The 19,124-nt window shown below is 41.9% G+C and overlaps 1 protein-coding gene across 4 annotated transcripts; it reads left to right on the top strand.

Moving 5' to 3' along the window:
• Nucleotides 1-13,663: 13,663 nt before the first annotated feature.
• On the top strand, nucleotides 13,664-16,340 carry LOC147459532 (F-box/kelch-repeat protein At1g55270-like). 4 transcript variants are annotated; one of them, XM_086510779.1, is made up of 4 exons: nucleotides 13,664-13,861; nucleotides 14,280-14,420; nucleotides 14,537-15,863; nucleotides 16,204-16,340. In XM_086510779.1, exons 2-3 carry the CDS (start codon nucleotides 14,319-14,321, stop codon nucleotides 15,785-15,787), a joined length of 1,353 nt encoding a protein of 450 aa, XP_086366905.1. In that variant the 5' UTR covers nucleotides 13,664-13,861; nucleotides 14,280-14,318; the 3' UTR covers nucleotides 15,788-15,863; nucleotides 16,204-16,340. The 4 variants fall into 4 exon arrangements, with proteins under 4 accessions (XP_086366905.1, XP_086366908.1, XP_086366907.1 ...); XM_086510782.1 differs by having other exon boundaries at nucleotides 14,268-14,420; XM_086510781.1 differs by having other exon boundaries at nucleotides 14,247-14,420.
• Nucleotides 16,341-19,124: the final 2,784 nt, after the last annotated feature.

Genomic DNA, 19,124 nt, shown 5'->3' with positions numbered 1-19,124 from the left:
AATGTGTGTGTGCATTCTTTGTTTATGTATGTGTGTGTGCGTTTTTGTTTATGTTTGTACTCTCTCTCTCTCTCTCTCTCAAAAACACTATGTGTGTGTGTGAGAGAGAGAGAGAGAGGGAGAGAGAAAGAGGGGAAGGGAACATGAGAGTGAGGAGAGGGAAGGAGCATACCTGGCTCTCCTTCCTCTCCTCGTGTGTGTGTGTGTGTGTGTGTGTGTGTGGAGAAGAAAGAGAGAGAGAGAGAGAGGGAGAGCGTTACTTGCTCCTTGCTTGAGGGCGCCGAAAAACTCAGATCTGAGATCTGAGTTTTTGGGCGCTCTCTTTTATTTTTTTAGCCCAGTCGGCGTCGCTATGAGCGTCGCAAATTTCTTTGTAAATTTGCGACACTCATAGCGACGCTGGGAATTTTTTTTTGAGCGTCGCTGTGTGAGCGTCGCTAATATGAATAGCCTCTTGTAGTGATATCAAAGCATAAGCACAAAATGTCAGTCCAATTAGTAGAAAATTAGAGTGTGTAGACACACAATTAGCAAGATTTGGTATCAAATTAGGAAAAATTTAACACAATGCCATCTGTACACACATCCAGAATCCACAAAACAACAAACACACAAAGGAAATTAGTGAAGAAATTTGTGAGGAAACATACTCGATTCTACCATAATTACACTAGAGTAGGTCATCGATCCCCAACAACGACGCCAAATGTTGGGTGTACCATCGTAGCATAGCTACAATGACCAACAATAACTGTCAATCCGGAGTGATGAGCTACCCGATTAGGGCATGGAAACACTCATCCGATTAGTGAGCTAATCATGGCAACACGAACTACAAGATGAGCTTCTTGGATTATAGACCCACAAAGATTGGCAATCTCCACATCCAATTCTCTTCACCACAAATCAACCCAATCACAAACAATAATGATTGCAATGATGCACACATCATAATCCCATCATGCAACACACTAATCACAAGCGCATACACATAGATCCATTTAGCATCCACACTCCAATCAAAACCTACATGCATACACAAAGAATAGAGGGCAATCACACAAGATTAGATTGAGATTAACCACTAATTAGTTAAGATCAATCTAATCAAGAATCATAGGCAATCATAAGAGAGAATGAAAGAGGCATAGTCAAAGAGAATTAAACATTGATTAGTGTTAATTAAGTCACATGAGCAAGGAGAAGCTCAAGGACTCCATAGGCACACACGTCATGAGCTCTCACTAAGAGTGGCCTCGACAAATGAGGCTGAGAACCCTACTCCCATTTATACATTACCTTATATACCTAGGGTTAAAAGGTTCATTGTCCGGAGGCCCAAGGCCTTTAGGACTCCACAACTCATTGTATCTGTAACCTAGGCACACTAATTGACCTATTCTTTACAAGCTTGGAACTCTCATAGATCCCATAACACATTACAAGTACAATGGCTTGAAATAAATTGGGAAATTATAATATATGGTCATATTGAAAAAATGTGTATCTCCAATGTTTACTGCTTTATCGTTTTCATCCTTGATGTGCATTTGCAAGGCTTGGGTCTTTAGCAACTTTTCTATAACTGACGTCGGCTCAATTAACAAGGAGAGAGAATTCTGTTGGGGTAAGACTTAGCTTACACTCACGGTGAGAACACTCCCTAAAAGCCAAGCATGCAACATTTAACTGCATAGTCACATTTTCCCTATGGAACCTACAAAGCCTCACACATGCTACTCATTGCCTACACACATGCTACACACTTGATGACCACATGCTACTTTTGGTGGCTCACACTACCCTTGCCATTTCCACTTGTGGTGCATACCCATTCAACCATTGATTACACTTCTCTACATAGAGCCTATATATGGCCAATACCCAAATCTTGTAAACTCTCTCTCTCTCTAATTCTAATCAATCAAGCAAGCTATTTTCATTCTACATTGTGTATTGAGCTCACTCTCTAGTCTACTTCTGATTATACATTGGCTATGGTGCAACAATGATCTATCTTCCATGATAGCTGAGTATGCTAATAATCCAAATTTTAAAGATGTAATTTCTTCCCTTGCGTTAGGGAAGAAAGAAGAACCATTTATCTTGCAAGATGGTTATCTTCTCTACGACAATATTCTATGTGTTACTCACTCAATTCGTGAGAAAGTAATGTATGAATCTCATGCTCCTCCTTATGCGGGGCATAAAGGGATCCAATCTACTCTATAAGAAGTAGAAATATACTTCTATTGGCATACCATGAAAGTAAACATACAAGACTATCTTTCCAAGTGTGTGATGTGCCAAACAAAAAAATAGGATCAAGGGAAACAACCTGGGTTACTCCACCCATTGCCAATCCTTGAGTCACAATGGGAGAGCATATCCATGGATTTTATCTTTGGATTGCCCAAGTATATCCATGGGAATACGGGAATATGGACTATAGTTTATAGGTTCAGCAAATAAGCTCATTTCATATCTGTCAAAAAGACCATTAAGGCACGTCAAATGGCAACCCTCTTCATATCAAAAATTTTCAAGTACCATGGCTTGCCTACATCCATTGTGTCAGATAGAGATCCTTGAATGACTAGTAATTTTTGGAAGGGTGTCTTTGAAATTCTAGTACTAAATTAAATTTCTCTTTGGCCTATCACCCACAAACGGATGGTCAAAGTAAATAGCCAAATCCACGATCCTTGATCTACTAAAAGCCTATGTTATGAAAGTAGATCAATGTTCTCAATGGGAGAAGTACCTACCTCTTACAGAGTATGCGTACAACAACAATGTACATACTTCTAAGTTCTACGAGAAAAGCACCCTTTGATGTCATTGCAGGAAGACCCAAAAGCCCCTTGCTACTCAAAGTACATGGGAAGATCTTTGCTGCTGATATATATATACGAGATTAAAAAGAATCTTTTCAAAAGATTAAAGAAGATGTATTTATCTCCTAGCAAAAGCAAAATCAAAAGTCCGGTGCTAATAAGCACAGAAGAGCCTTGACCTTCAAACAAGATGATTGGGTCTTGCTAAAGTTTCCTAAAGCTCTTCTAAGGCATACCTCGAGCAAGAATCCTTCGGGACACCAAAATTATCATGCTAAACTAGCAAAAAGATACTATGGTCCCTTTGAAAATTTTAAGCCAATCAATGAGATGGCCTATCAATTGAAGTTTCCCAATCATTGGATCATACACAATGCCTTCCATGTGAGCTTACTTAAGCCTTACAAAGGAGAGCCACCTAAAGATTCCATCATTGAAGATCCTCCATAATTAGGGGTCCTCTACCCACTAGGAAACCATGGACTAATGACTATGCTTTATCTTTCCAACCTCATAGTCGAGGACGACTATGAGTTCAAGGGTGAGGTAATGTCATAAAATCTAATATCTAACTTTTCCAGATGATTTTCTCATATTAAACTGGCCATTTAAAATGGGAAGATAAAGGGAACAAGAGTTAGGATATTAAATATGCTACTAGACTTATCTCGGTAGGGGACCAAAAGGAGAGATTGTCTACCAAAGAGTAATGTGAACCCAATGAAGCTTGAAATGACCTTAGGGTAAGCTTCATTAAGCCTCCAAAGGTTAATGCTAAAGTCCATTTGGGCTTGGGATTAAAGGGGAAGATTATTACCAACATTAGGTATTATAAATATTTAAAAAGTGCACCAAGGTCACCTTGAGTCTCCAAATGGCCAAGTGACTATGAAACTTGCATTGGGTGAGTTCTCTAGGGATGAGAGAGGATCACATACAAGTCAAAAAAATCCTCCTCTTTCACTTAAGGCATATGTCAAGCACCTAGCTATGTTGCCCTTAAGCAAGCCTAAATCCTATTGGAAAGCCATCTTGAAGAACCAATGAGAATAAGGACTTCCTTTAACAAGCCTAAATCTCATTGCATAGCCCACTAAGAGAACCAATAAGAATATACCATGAGCAAGCTTTGATCCTATTGGGTAGCCTACTATGGGAACCAATGAGAGTTGAGCATCCCATGAGCATGCTTAAATCTCATTGGGTAGCCCACCTTGAGAGCCAATAAGAAATTAGCTTTATTTTATTGAATAATTAAGCTCTCTTCTCAAAGAGGGAATGAAGGACACTTGTCTCAATGCTAACCCTCTTGCTTGATATGAAGTGAGCCATTCATTGGCTAGCCCACAACAAGGACCAATAGGCTTCAAGCATGCTCAAGAAGGGGGGTTATGGGTTTCTTTCGCTCTTGCACCTCAATGAAGTTCATACACACAATGTGAAGACTCCTTCGCAAGAATAAGAGAATTGGAGAAGCCTACACCAACAACACTTGACCATGGAATGCAAATCCAAGCAAGTGTCAAGCTTACAAGCATGCTAATCTTCTTCTCCATATCCATTACTATGAAGGTGTTTGAGGTCTTGGGATTGAGGTCCTACCAAGTGTAAATTTGGTGCTTGAAGCTTTCCATCTTCATCGCAACACTTGGATTTTTGAAGAGCACAAAGATTGTATTGTAAACAAGTTTCTCTCAATGGGAGAAGTTATAATACAAAGTTCCTTTGGAGGGGGGACTGGCTCCAAGTAAATCTAGTCCTCAACTGTTGTCGGTCTTAATCTCTCTCTCTCTCTCTTTCAAGTTATTTTGCATTCCAAGCTAACTAGTTATGTTGTTTCTTATTATATTTTTCCTTAATGAAACACTCTCTCTTGTTGATATAATTCCATTATGGTTAAAGAGGCTACCTTAATTTTTCCAGCCAAGAAGTCTCTAGTCCACACAACGACACTGTGGGCCTCTATGAGATCTTCCTTCCTTAGGGTTTCCTTGAGCCTAGCTTAGAGTGAGGTCTTCAAGTGAAGAATCCTCCCTTTTATCACCACCCTTCTCTTTTCTCTAATTTCCCTAGCTCTTTTCTTAAATCTAGTGAGGCATTGTTGGGTTTCCTTTTGACAGATCTATCCCAAGCCCTAAAGGGGAGTGACCAGAATTGCAAGCAACATCAAAGATGTTTTTGACTTTTTCTTTGACACTTTTAAGCTTAAGCAAAGATTGATCAATGTGGACCCAACCAAACTTATAGTTGCATTCACACTTCATTAATTCAAATAAAATACAACTATGATCAAGTAATAATAAAGAGTGATTTTCTTTGCTACTTGCCAATGCTCTTGAAGCAGATCCACTAACATGTACACTTTACCAATTCTTGTTGCTATGAAGCAACAACCTTTTTGTTTGTTAGTCCAAGTGTTTCCTTTCTATTCTAAGATATCCATCAAGTTTAGAGGATCAACCAAGGCCCCCAGACATCCCTTTCTTTTCCCGTGATAACTTGCCCCAGATTGTTCCATTTGTCCCTTATATTAACCGCCATGTTAAAGTCTCTTACATACATTAAGAATGGGGTTAGGCATACCAACAAGTTCGTTCCATTGCTCAATCCCGTCAGAAATTGAATTTGGTGTATAAAGACTGACTACAATATAATTGATAGGATCTTCAAAAGTGATAGCAATTGAATTGCCCTTAGTGCCAAATTTTATAGAGTCTACTAGAGAGGAGTTTTTTAATCAATGCCAATGACTGCTCCTCCTTTGCCATGTGAATGGTTAGTGAAGTACCATTCATATTTGGCTCCAAGCCTCTTAAGATTGACTAGCCAACTATTGTCCCTACCTTATGTTCATGCAAGCAAATGAAATCAGGAAAAACTAAATGTCTTCAGGCCAACTTTAATGGCCATATCTCCGACCGAGCCTTTACAGCTGAGGGAGAAACCAATGAGTTTTGGGCAATTCATTTCTTTGAATTTTTGGGAGGTTTGGAAAAGACAACTGAAGCTTGATTATTAGTAATTTTTTCCTTTCTCCTCTTTAGCTTTGGAGCTGAATTGAATGGGAATTGTCTCCTCTTCTGCTTGTGACATAAGGATATCCACAAAGTTCTCAGAAAGGCCACCATTTGGTTCAGAAGGGTTGAGGCTTCAGCTGCGGGTCTTTATCAAAATCTTGATGTGCATTGTTGGCATTATTTGGTAACTTCTTAGTGTCTAAAACAAATTCATTTACAAAGTCAGAAGAGTCAAAATTATATGACATCTCCCTTGCGTTGTCAGAAGGGCTGTCTAGGGGATTTTCTGGAGTTTTTGACGAGTGGGCATCTCCCCATACCTCACCAATTACGTGTTTGGTGGCTGATGTGGGATGATCAGGCTCTTCTTTGGACTTTGTGTTACCATATACATGTGGTACTGATGTGTGTGAACACACTAGGACCGCCGGGGCATTTTTTCCCTCTTTAGGAGGTTTTTTCCCCCGTGCATTGTATATACGCCCATCACTCTAGGGCTATCTATCTTTCCATTGCACACTAAGTAACACACTCTCTATTGTGTGCCTTGAGCTTCCTTCGTCTTCTCCAAGCTGTGTGTGTTTCTCTGCAACCCTAATTCCAATAATTGGTATCAGAGCAGGTCACGTTCTCCCGGGCTTAGTCGCCAGCTGCTCCAGCACACGCCTGCTCACTTTCTCCGATTTCAGTGAGCTTTGGCAAGCGTTCGCAGGTCGACAAATATTTTGGGAGAGCTCGAAGAGCTTGGTCTGCTCAGAATTTTGATTTGGGCTCATTTCGGCCTCCGTTTCCACTACGGGCAGTACTGCACAGGTTATTTCGTCATTTTGTGCAGATTTTCTGTCAGTGGCGTTTTCTGCATAACAGGTGCCTTATAGTCTTCTACGGTTTGTGCTATATAGCACAAGTTGTTCCCGCTCCATTTCTCCTATTTTCGGGCAGTTTTCACATCAGGTGCAGCATTTACCATGGCTGACAACAACAACACAGATGTGTTCAAGATGTTTGCTGCTGAGGACAGGTTGGATGGGGACAACTACCCTATGTGGGCTTATATGATGCAACACGTTCTTGTGTCAAAAGGTGTCTGGAACATTGTGCAGGGCATTGATGTACGTCCTGGTTCTGAAGATGTAGGCGATATTGAGGATGTTGCAGGTCTTGCTGCAAGGATTGCAGCTGTTAGAGTTGTTTTGCCTACAGCAGAACAAGCTCGTTGGGATGTTAAGGATGCGCAGGCTCATGCATTGATTGCGTTGTCTGTGAAGCGCACCATTATTCCTCACATCCGTTCAGCAAAATCTGCAAAACAGGCTTGGGATATTCTAGCAGGTCTTTATGCAAGCCGCAATGAGGCTAAAATTGCTTTGCTGCGTAAAGAGCTAGAGTCGAAGATTATGCATGAGGAAGATGATATGGACACTTTCCTTGCTAGTGTCAAGGATATCAATGAGCAACTCATTTCTGCAGGTGAAGTCATTTCTGACAGTTCCCTTGTGCAGACTGTTCTTGATGCCTTACCAGATTCCTACCAGACTTTTGCTAGTAGTTGGAGACTGATGACCCAAGGAAATCCTGAAGTTGTCAAGTTTGATGCATTATGCACATTGCTGTTGCAAGAGTCACTTTCTAGAAAAAACAGGACTAGGCAGCGTGCAGTTGAACATGCTTTTATTGCTTCTCAAAGAAAGGGTGGTAACAGTAATGCAGCCACTTCTTATGGTTCTGCTGCGAGTGGCAAAATTTCTGTTCCTAATGCTTCTGCTGGCATCACTTCGTCTGGCAATTCTCGTGATAAGGGCAAAAAGAAGATGCGTTGCCATTATTGTAAAGCCAATGATCACTTGATCAAGTCGTGTCCTAAGTTGAAGGCCAAAGAGGCTAAGAAGAAAGAGGGTGGTTCCACTGCAAATGCTGGTTCCACTGCAAATGCTGGTTCCACTACAAATGCAGCCATTGTTGAGTCTTCTGTGAAAGGAGATTGTGATGCTGATGTTGATGCAGAATGGGCTTTTAGCGCAGAGTGCACTTACAATCCTGCTGTCCATGATGCATGCTTGTCAGTTGCTGCAGATTCACATGTGTGGTATTTCGACAGTGGTGCTACAAAGCACATTACCTCACATCGTGAATTGTTTACCTCTCTCGAGTCTGTCCCTCATGGGAATTCAGTCACTTGTGCCAACAACGCCTCTTATCCAGTTCAGGGAGTTGGAAAGATTGTGCTCACTGCTGCTAATGGCAGTTCCTTCACACTTATTGATGCACTTTATGTACCTGGGATCAAGAAGAATCTCTTGTCTGTATCCGCACTTGCTAGACTTGGACTTGTAGTCAAATTTGTGGATGACAGATGTACAGTTCATGATCTCAGTTTTGGTGATGAAATTGTTGCATCTGGGCTTTTGTGCCGTGGGCTGTATAAGCTCACTTTGTATGACAAGTGTGGACAAAATTTTGCAAATGCTGTTGCAGATTCAAGGGCTATTTCAGATGCAAAACTTTGGCATGCACGTTTTGGTCATCTGAATTTTGCCAGTTTGCTGCGTTGCAGAAATCTGATATGGTTGCTTCTTTGCCGCCTCTTGAAGCACCTATCAAACATGTTTGTGAAGGCTGTATTCTGGGTAAAATGCAGCGTTCTAAGTTTCCAAAGGATGGTTCAGTTAGGGCCACATGCAGGTTGCAGCTTGTGCATAGTGACGTTTGTGGGCCCATGCAAACTCCGTCCTTGGGCAATTACTTGTACTTCGTGACTTTCATTGATGATTACTCCAGGCATGCATGGGTATTTCCGCTTAAAGCAAAGTCCGAAGTTTTTATGTGCTTCAAACAATTTTTGGCTATGGCTGAAAATGTCTCAAAATGTACTATGGGCACCCTCCGTTCCGATCGAGGGGGGGAGTATATGTCTCATGAATTTAATGCATTTCTGGCTAGTCGTGGGATAAAACACCAATGTACAGTGCCTTATACACCTCAGCAAAATGGTGTTGCTGAGAGGAAAAACAGGTCACTAACGGAAATGGCACGATGTATGGTCAAAAGTCAAGCTTTGCCGCATTCTTTTTGGCTTGAGGCCATCATGTGTGCCACTTATGTACTTAACAGGTGTCCTACGAAAGCTTTGCAGTCTATTACTCCATATGAAGCATGGCATGATAGAAAACCTTCTATTGAGCACATGCGTGTTTTTGGCTGTTTGGCATATGCTTTGGTGCCACAAGTGCAGCGCAGAAAATTGGATGATAAGGCTGTCAAATGTATTTTTGTTGGTTATAGTGCTGAAAGCAAAGGTTACAGGTTGTATCATCCGCAAACAAAACGTATTCTGGTTTCACGAGATGTAGTGTTTGTGGAAGATTCTGTTCAACCCTTGCTGTCATGTACTAGAGACAGTAATGTAAGCTCACAGGACATTTATGACACTTTGTTGCCTCTTTTTAGTGGTGGAAATACGAATGTAAGTTCCAATGAGGCAAATGTACAGCCTATGGGGGTTTCTGAAAATGTTTTAGAACAGCCTATTACTGATGCAGATGTACATGATGTACTTGATGAGGAAAGGGCTGAAAATGAGCAGGCTAGAGGTATGCCAAAATGGCTGGTGCACACTTTGCGTGACAGTAAATTGGATGCACCTTTATCTAGTCGTACTCGTTCAGGCTCTCGCCATGCATCTTATGCATCAGATTGTTATGCTTTGGCTGTGTCTAGTTTACATGATGTTGAGGAGCCTCTGTCTTTTGATGAAGCACAGAATTCAGAAAATTGGATTGCTGCCATGAAATCAGAATATGATGCACTTATAGAGAATGACACATGGACTTTATGTGATTTGCCTCCTGGCAAAAAGGCCATTGGTACGAAGTGGGTTTACAAGTTGAAACGCAAGCCGGATGGTGAGATCGATCGCCATAAGGCTCGACTTGTTGCAAAGGGTTATGCACAACAAAAAGGCATAGATTATGAAGAGACTTTTGCTCCCACTTGTCGTATGACTACTGTGCGTTTTCTATGTGCATTGGCAGCTCATTTTGGTTGGGATGTACATCAATCAGACATTGTTACTGCTTTCTTGAATGGTGACATATTTGAGGAAGTTTATGTAACGCAGCCTCGCGGTTTTGTCATAAAAGGACAAGAGGACAAAGTGTGCAAATGTAAGAAGGCTTTGTATGGGTTGAAGCAATCTCCTCGTGCTTGGTATGAGAAAGCTGACACTCATTTGGTTAAACGAGGCTTTCGTAACAGTCCAACAGAAAGCACATTGTATGTAAAGCGTGAGGATGATGTATTTCTCATTGTGGTTCTTTATGTTGATGATTTGCTGATCACTGGACCAAATGAGAGACATATTGCTGAACTTAAGGCTGATTTGAATGCTACTTTCAAGATGAAAGATTTGGGGCTGTTGCATCATTACTTGGGTATACAGTTTAAGCAGTGTGATGGTGGTATTGCCTTGTGTCAGAAAAGTTACATAGAGACATTGCTATGTAAGTTTGGACTTGAGGATTGCAAACCTATTGCCACTCCCATGGAAACAGGTTTGAAGTTGAGTCTACATGATGCTGGCGATCCTGCTGATGTCACTCTTTACCAAACTGCTGTTGGCTGCCTCATTTATGTATGCAACACGAGGCCAGATATTCAGTTTGCAGTCTCGCAGGTCAGCAGATTTATGCATAGCCCAGGGTCTAAGCATTGGCAGGCTGTCAAGAGGATTTTCCGCTACCTTAGTGGCACTTTACATCTTGGCTTGTTTTATCCCAAGGGGGGATCATTGCCGCCAGACTTACATGCTTTTTCGGACTCAGATTGGGCTGGTTGTTTTGACACGCGAGTGTCCACAAGTGGTTTTTGTTTCATGCTTGGCAGTTCATGTATATCATGGTTGAGCAAGAAGCAACCTACTGTGGCCACTTCGAGTTGTGAGGCTGAGTACAGGGCAGTCTTCACAGCTACGGTTGAGTGTGTATGGCTCAGACGCCTTATGGCTGACTTGGGTGTTGGACAGGACACTGCCAACACTATCTACACTGACAGTCAGAGCGCATTGGCAGTTGCGAGGAACCCAGTTTTTCATGCTCGCACAAAGCACATTGAGGTGCATTACCACTATGTCAGGGAGAGGCTCTCAGCAGGAGAGATCAGCTTGGCTTATGTGCCAACACAGGACAACCTTGCAAATCTTTTCACAAAGGCATTGTCTCGTGAGAAGCTTGAAGCTTTCCGCAAAGCTTTGGGCTTACTCCCCTTTGTGGACTGATCCTGTCCTCAGGGCATGGCACTTCCCTTTACTCATGTGCCAGCTCTCGTTCACCGCATCACTCCAGGGGGGATTTGTTACCATATACATGTGGTAGTGATGTGTGTGAACACACTAGGACCGCCGGGGCATTTTTTCCCTCTTTAGGAGGTTTTTTCCCCCGTGCATTGTATATACGCCCATCACTCTAGGGCTATCTATCTTTCCATTGCACACTAAGTAACACACTCTCTATTGTGTGCCTTGAGCTTCCTTCGTCTTCTCCAAGCTGTGTGTGTTTCTCTGCAACCCTAATTCCAACACTTTGGACCTTTAGAAGATTTGTCATGAGGAACATTGGTATATGAAGAGGATTCTTTTCCCTAGTGCTTTCCCCTTTGTGGCTAAGGGGTCAAAAATATCATCCACAACAAGGCCCCAAACTTCTTAACCACTTTGTTATTAGCAGATTTGTTACCCTGAGCAGAGTTGTTGTTTTGCCTACTCCTACCAACATTCCTTCCGATCATTTGAGTGAAGCCCGATTCAAATGGAGAATATTATTCCTAAGGCTAGGACATTTTTTTATCAGATGCCCTTATTTGAAGCAATGAAAACAAGCATTGGGGATATTTCTACAAATAATTTTCTATGGATGTAGCAAGTTATCAGTAGCATCCTCAAGGGAGACAACTTCCTCTAAAGTGGAATTTAGATCAATTTCAACTAGAAATTGGGGGTCCCATGCTGTTGCACAAAAGACTAATTTTGTGGGGGTTGTTCAACATTACTCCACACATTGTGTACCATAAAGAGAATAGATAGGTGAGCGGGAAGTGAGTGGTTTTTACCAGCAAGCAAGAGGACCCTACCCACCCAATCAAGTTTAACCTGATTAGGATTGCCAAACAATTACAAATTGAAGTCAAGAGAAGCTCATATTTAGAGAAATCACAAGTGGCAGCAATGGTTCCACGTGATGACCAGATTTTATGATGGTCTGAAATTCATTGTACGTCGGTCTATCCTTGCTATAGAAAACTACTTCTAGACTGGTTGTCTTTCCATGTGAGTTTTGTCTTTCCCTCTGATTTTGTATTTGACCATTTACTCCTTGATATGGTAGATTCCCTCCCCTTCCTTTCGGGGTTGGGCGCTCACTGCCCATTGTGGGATTTGAACCCTAGCGGGGGCCGTCCAAGGTGTGTGGACTATCCAACTCTACTATGCGTGTGTGGTGGTCATGATGGGAAACAAATGAATTATAAGTAAACTTAGACACGAGCAGAAGTAAACAAACTCGGACATGCCGAGTAAAATCGGATAGATGAGCCGGCCTCACATCGCGCGTGCCTAGTTCTTTATCGTAGATCCCATCGAGGGTTCTTCATTAAAGACCCTGTGCCCTCTAGTTCTGAGAATTTTCCTCCCCCTTGATGAGGGCCTCTTGTAACTCTTTTTTTTTTCCCTTTTAATTCAAATTACTACTTTTCCCAAAAAGAAAAGGCTAAAAACTCAAAGATTCAAGTGAGGATCACCAGCCGTTTGCTAAAGGGTTCCTTGCAACACCCCACAAAAGCTGAGCCCACCGGAATGTAAAGCCAATCAATGTTCTCTCAAGCAGCTCTTGAAGCCTATGCGTGAGGCATAAGCGAGGGAAGGTAGAGTCTACAATGCCAAAGGTGCTTGCAACAACTTCAATTACCAATCGCGGCCATATCAATCTACCGTAGGCCTTTTTAGCCCACGTAGCCACCCTCTGCCTATTTTCCACCTCCTCCAACCCTTTGCTTTGCTATCAAGCCTTTAGTAACACAAGCCTAGAACTTAGACATCTACCTCATAGCTATGGTATCTTGTTCTCATCATCCTCAGTTTTCAAATCAAGCTTGTCATCCTCAGACGATGCATGTCCTCGATTGTCATCACGAGAGCAGCTGCTTGCCTACATAGCAAATGCTCATCTGGAAACCATCTACTCGCCATAGACCAGCCTTGATTTTCGGCCTCACTTGTACTCCCTCAGTCATGGCGCCAACCTCTCGACCTTCACAATTGGCCAAGCTTACTATTACGCACGTGCACATTGGAGAGCCTTTGAGAGATATGGATTCCTCCAAAAGTTTATTGATAAGGTTATTTGAACCATGTTCTCCTCCCACAAATTTCTTCACAACCTTCCAAATTGTTTACTTCTCATCTTAAAATCTTGATGCTTTTGCAACCTTTTTCCTTTCTTTTTTTTTTGAGAATTACCTACAACTTTAAAATCACAACACACACACACCCAACCCCCGTAGGTGGAGGCAACCCGACTCTTCTTGGCCGGATAAGGTTGGCCAAACCTTTCTTAGTTTTTGAGACCGGGGAGACCTACTACTTTCCTCGAAGAAAAAAAGGGTTCTCCTTGGTTATTTACCATTAAGTTGAGTTTGCAAAATATTCCACTTCACGTCATAAAGTGCCAAATTTCAATTCATGTTTGCTTTCTTGTAGGCCTTCCAACATCTAGCCTAAGGGGTGAAAGATCTGCCAATGACAACCCATCGAGTGATAGCTCTACTCCCTTGAGTCTTTTCAAGTCTCGAGGGAGACATTAATAAAAGCACTAGGGACCGTTGATGATTGGGGCCCTTGAGAAAACAGGCTACTTATGACGATCGTAATGGCAGCTTGCAACCTCAACTGCCCACACTCAGAAGAAGAGGTTGTGACTTAGCGCAAGCAAGGCCTCCCCAGAGGATCGCCATAGCCAGGTAAGGGAAAGCTTTTGACACAGGTTCTACTATAACTGATATCTTCTGTTACTGCCTTCGTCGGTGATAGCTTTGTGCTTCTTTTTTGGTTGAGTTCACCTCTTTTGGGCCTGCATTTTTCTCGATTTCAAGGACTGCAAAATTGTCTGCGTTTTTGTTCTCTCTGTTTTCCAACTCTCGTATCCTCGCAGCTGAGCTTCATCCATTATGGGTCTGCATTTTCCTTGATTTGCATTTCTGATTCTGTTTCTTGCCCAGCTAGAAAGTTTCTTCTTCTCTGGGTTTTATACTCTTTGATTGCAGTGCTTGCGTAATAAATTAACAAAGGTCTCCATTGCACCTGCTTTTTCTGAGATTTTTGTCTTCCTTTCCGTTGGTTTTCCAGTGTAAACATAACAAAGTGTAGTTCATGACGTAGATATGGAGTTTACAAACTGTGCCAAGTGCCATTTAGCAGATGCGTTATCTTCAAATCAACACAAAATATAGAGAAATTGGGATACATGGATTGAACCACATTTTGCCATTTATCATGTATCAGAGAATCCCTCGAGCTCAGGTGCGACATTTCTTAATCAATGTTTATGGCTGCCAATGCTATGTTAAAGTATGTGATAAACATTGATTATTGATGTGCTTTTTCCTATGTTTTCAACAATCTTAACCTGGTTTCAGGTTGAGACATCAGCCTGCCATCATTGTGGAGGAGATGTCACTCTTGCACTAGCGGAAGCCAAAAAATGCGTACCAGGGACCCGGCATTGTGTTCAACCTGCTATAAAGCCCACCATTCAAACTCCCAGAGGCAAGTCTATCAGGAGAGAGCGGAACAAAGTTCCGACATCTTACGTTCCTGGGCTTCCTGATGATCTTGCTATTGCTTGCTTGATTCGAGTGCCAAGAATCTTCCACTCCCTTCTTCGTCTTGTCTGTAAAAAGTGGCATCGCCTTTTGTCTAACAATTACTTCTACTCATTGAGATACAAGCTGGGTATGGCCGAGGAGTGGATTTATGTCATAAAGCGTGACCGAGAGAACAAAATCGCATGGCATGCTTTTGATCCAATTTACCAATTGTGGCAACCCCTCCCACCCATTCCGCCAGAATTTTGTGAGGCTTTTGGGTTTGGTTGTGCGGTCCTGTGTGGATGTCTTCTTTTCTTGTTTGGAGGCAAGGATCCCATTAGTGGGTCAATGAAGCGGGTCATGTTTTACAGTGCAAGAACCAACAAATGGCACAAGGCAGCAGATATGATGCGACGGCGGCATTTTTTTGCCTGTTGTGTGATGAATAACTGCCTGTATGTGGCAGGGGGGGAGTGTGATGGTGTGCAACATTTGCTAAGATCGGCAGAGGTGTATGATCCAAATAAAAATAGGTGGGCGTTCGTATCAGATATGAGTGTGGCTATGATGCCCTTGGTTGGGGTGGTTCATGGCGGCAAATGGTATCTCAAGGGTTTAAATTCACATCGCCATGTTACAAATGAGGTGTATATGCCAGCAACAGACCATTGGGCGCTTGCCGGTGATGGCCCTGTGTCCGGTTGGCAGAATCCTAGCATGTCACTTCACGGGCAGCTCTATGCTCTTGATTGCCCTGATGGCTGTAAGCTCCGAGTTTACGATGATCTAAGTGAGTCGTGGTACCCATCTGTTGACAGCAAAGTTCATTTAGGAAATTCTAAGGATGTCGAGGCTGCCGCATTGCTTCCTCTTGGTGGAAAACTCTGCATTATTCGCAATAACATGAGCATTAGCATTGCAGATGTTGCCAATGCAGAGTGCCCTGCAAAGAAAGATCAGCTTTGGGAAAATATAGCTGGCAGAGGGCAGCTTAAATCCTTTGTGTCTGACTTGTGGTCAAAGTTTTCCAGAATGGGGAAGAAGAGTCAGATAATGCATTGCCAGGTTCTTCAAGCTTAGTTTTTGAAAGATCCCCTCTACTCTGGCAACAACGGTTTCCACAATGCTTGTCTGGAAGAGATATGCTTCTTTCAAGGTATGTTTTGTATGCCTCTTCTTTTAGTGCCAGGCTTCATCATGGCTGAGTCTGCCCTGCATCTCTAGAGTTGTGACAAACTCAGTTGGCAGATCTTTGTATTGATGTATGCTCCTCTGTGTGTGTGTGTGTGTGTGTGTGTGTGTGTGTGTGTCCCACGATGGCCTTCCTTGCTAGGATTTGACACTTCCAAGCTCCTTTTTTGTTCCTATAATCTTTTGCTGACGGAGAATCATTGTTCTACGGACAGAAAACATGGGTTTCTCTTCCATACTTTGGGAGGTTGCATGAATGCTATCTGTTACCTTTTGTGGTAAGGTAGATTTGACGTATCATACAGGTGGTACAAATGTGTGGAGCTTTACCTGGTGATGATACAGCTTGGAGCCGATAGCTTCTGACACGTTATGGCAAGCTACAGGCCGCTGATAGCCTGATGGAAAGCCAGCTGTCGAAAGTTGCTTTGTCTTTGATGAGGAGGTAGTTCATGTTTACTTTGTCAACATGTCTATTTCAATTATGTAATGGGCCACTCACCACTTGAATGCTTGTGAAGGCCGGCTGTGAAGTACCTGCATTTCAATGGGACCACTTGTCAAGCCAGTGATTGCAGACACTGTTTGGAAGACATGGATCATTCATTTCATGTACGTTCTCGTGCACAGTATAATAATGTCTATTTTGAAATTTATAGATTTTCGCAGCTATTGCAATTGAAAGGAAGCAACTTTGGTGTGTTGTATGTGCCAGGGATCAAGAAGAATCCACTCTCAGCTTGAGTACAAGGGCGTCTCCTACTGCCATGAGGATTGTCAGAACATCTTTGAAGTTGTGACAGCCATGTTCTTCCTCCCCAAGAAAATGAAACTCCTCTCGTGTCAAACTGTCTCTCCCTATAAGACTGGAGCAAGGCAACTTGGTGGCCATTGCAAGAGTTTTAGCAGTTTGTGTGGGAGTTTATGAGCATCTACTTTAGATTCTGGACTTGCCTATCTACTGACATTTTTCATCATTTTGCTTTGTTGGTGGAGATGTTTAACGCTTGGAAGGTAATGCTTGAAATGTAATTGAGAAAGCCATCGATCTTTGTTTTGTGATGATGATTGTGACCATGTAGGAGCTTGGCTGTCTTCCATAAGATTTAGTTTAAGGATGGTCTTAGGCTTGAGATGCCATCATCAACTTGCAGTCTCGCTTGAGCTTGACTGCCATGCAAGGCCTTACAAGAAAGGCTTCCGAGTTTAAGGTTTCTTCTCATGGTGATGTGATTAGTTCCCTTGGTCCACTATCGCTATCCTCTTTTATCACTTGTGCACATGTTAGCCTGGCGTTGTGTGTATACGACTAATGTTATTGCCAATGTTTGACTCTCCCTTTTTTCAAGTTAGGCTTGCTCTTTCCTCTCTGGCTCTGGTTCTGGTGTGGTGCCTGCCTCCTTCTGTGTGGCTCATGATGGCGTCTTGCCTACATGCTCTTAAGCGGATGATTGCTTCTATTGCTCATAATTGGGCATAGATGTTGTGCTAATTTGGTTTATGTGCAGCTTGTTCTTGACTCTGATATCATAGGAATCATGCTGGATACTGATTTGGGAAAGCTTTGTGAGGAGGCATTTTTTTGCAGATACAGGCATCAGCAGCAGCTACAGGTTTGCTCCTGGTGTTGGATGAAGGCCTTGGAATGCTTGGGCACATGGTCTGCGATGAGGCAAATCTTCTGATGATGGGTAACATACTGTGAATTCTAATTATTTAAGCTCAATTGCAGAATAGCCTGGGTATAGAAAAAGTCTGAAGGCAGTGTTGCTTTACTCACTGCAAGGACTTTCCTAATGGTGCTCTGCCCAATTTTGTTAAGTTCTCCATGAGCAAGGCATATCATGGAAATAGGCCCAACGTCTTGTTTTTTTTTTTTTTCAACCATCAGCGCGGGGAAGGAAGTAGGGAGAAACTGTACACATATCATGTATTTACAACTGTACAATGCTATACATTACACCCCCGAGGGGCAACCGTCGGAACCATCCTCCCAATAGTGGAGGAGAATACACCCAAGAGAACGCAACTTGTGAGCCTCTAACTCAACCTTGGGATTACATCTCAAAGGTCTCACCAATTGAGCTACGCTTCTTGGGTGCCAACGTCTTATTTGGCTTCGATATATTAGTTCTAGCTTTTATAGTAGCTCACTTCTAAAGCGAGGATTAAACACCACCCTCACCAAGATTTTTGACCTTGAAGTTGATTACTTCTTAAGGAAGAGTACATTTCAAGTCACATTCTTGAAGTAGATAACCATTGAATATGTTCCAATGAAAGGGTAGTAATGTATCTTTATTTTGTTTCGAAGATTGATTGTGTGTGTGTGTGTATATATATATATATATCTATATATATACATATACATGTCAAATCACTAAACTTCGCAAGAATGAAAAATTAACAGTCAGTAGATATCTATATCATTTTTTTGGACTACATAAGGAGTCCTTAGTAAAGCGTTGGATTTTTGGTGCATTGTGGACAATTGGATAAAGCTGGCGGATTAGTGTCACATGGCAAAAAACTATCTTTTTTAATATTTCTTCTAGGCCTTTGTGAGAGGTGTTGACATTTGTGTACCTTTCTCTTTAAAGAGGACCATTGAATATTGGGTCACACAATCTTTCTCGTCTTCTTCCACCTTTTTTTTTTTCAATTTGCTACAACGCTTCTAAGTGCGTTTTCAAACATTATTTTTTATGTTTTTGGAATATATTTAGTATAAATAGCTTATTGTTACACTTTTTTTAGAAAACCTAATATTTTTTGTGATAACAAATGTTTTAAAAAATTAGTCACTTTCTTCTTTTTTCTCACAAAGAAACCATTTAGTATTAAAATCTTATTGTAGCCTTATGTAGGCCTTTGTGAACTTTCACCTTGTTTTAATAGACATTGTTTAAAGGATCATGATCATTGCATTTTTTGCTCACATCTTGTGCCCTTAACAAAAGAAAAAAACCATATGCATGTATGGGGGAGGTGGCACCGTCCTCACCCACTTATTGTAGATCGAAGAATGTGTGTCCCTTGTATACCATTTTCCCCCTCCAATGTAGAAGAGGTGTACGATGCTCTCCTCAATGTCGAAGGGTCACATTTGTTTCTCCTCGAGTGTACGAGGGTCACCTTTCTTTGATTTGCAATGTATAAGGAGGAATTCATTTTTTTCAAGTTTTTAGAAATAGTGACTTCTTGAATTGCTCTTTTGCTGGAGTCC

Source organism: Adiantum capillus-veneris, chromosome 4 (assembly GCF_014529385.1).
Source record: "Adiantum capillus-veneris isolate H3 chromosome 4, ASM1452938v2, whole genome shotgun sequence".
Taxonomy (NCBI): domain Eukaryota; kingdom Viridiplantae; phylum Streptophyta; class Polypodiopsida; order Polypodiales; family Pteridaceae; genus Adiantum; species Adiantum capillus-veneris.
This window is presented reverse-complemented; position numbering and strand designations above follow the sequence as displayed.

What these genes read in the sequence shown, in the direction of transcription:
- LOC147459532 (XM_086510779.1), top strand. Translation starts at nt 14,319, where the DNA reads ATGCGTTATCTTCAAATCAACACAAAATATAGAGAAATTGGGATACAT. An exon ending in AGAGAATCCCTCGAGCTCAG is followed by an intron (nt 14,421 to 14,536) that starts GTGCGACATTTC and finishes ACCTGGTTTCAG; the next exon opens with GTTGAGACATCAGCCTGCCA.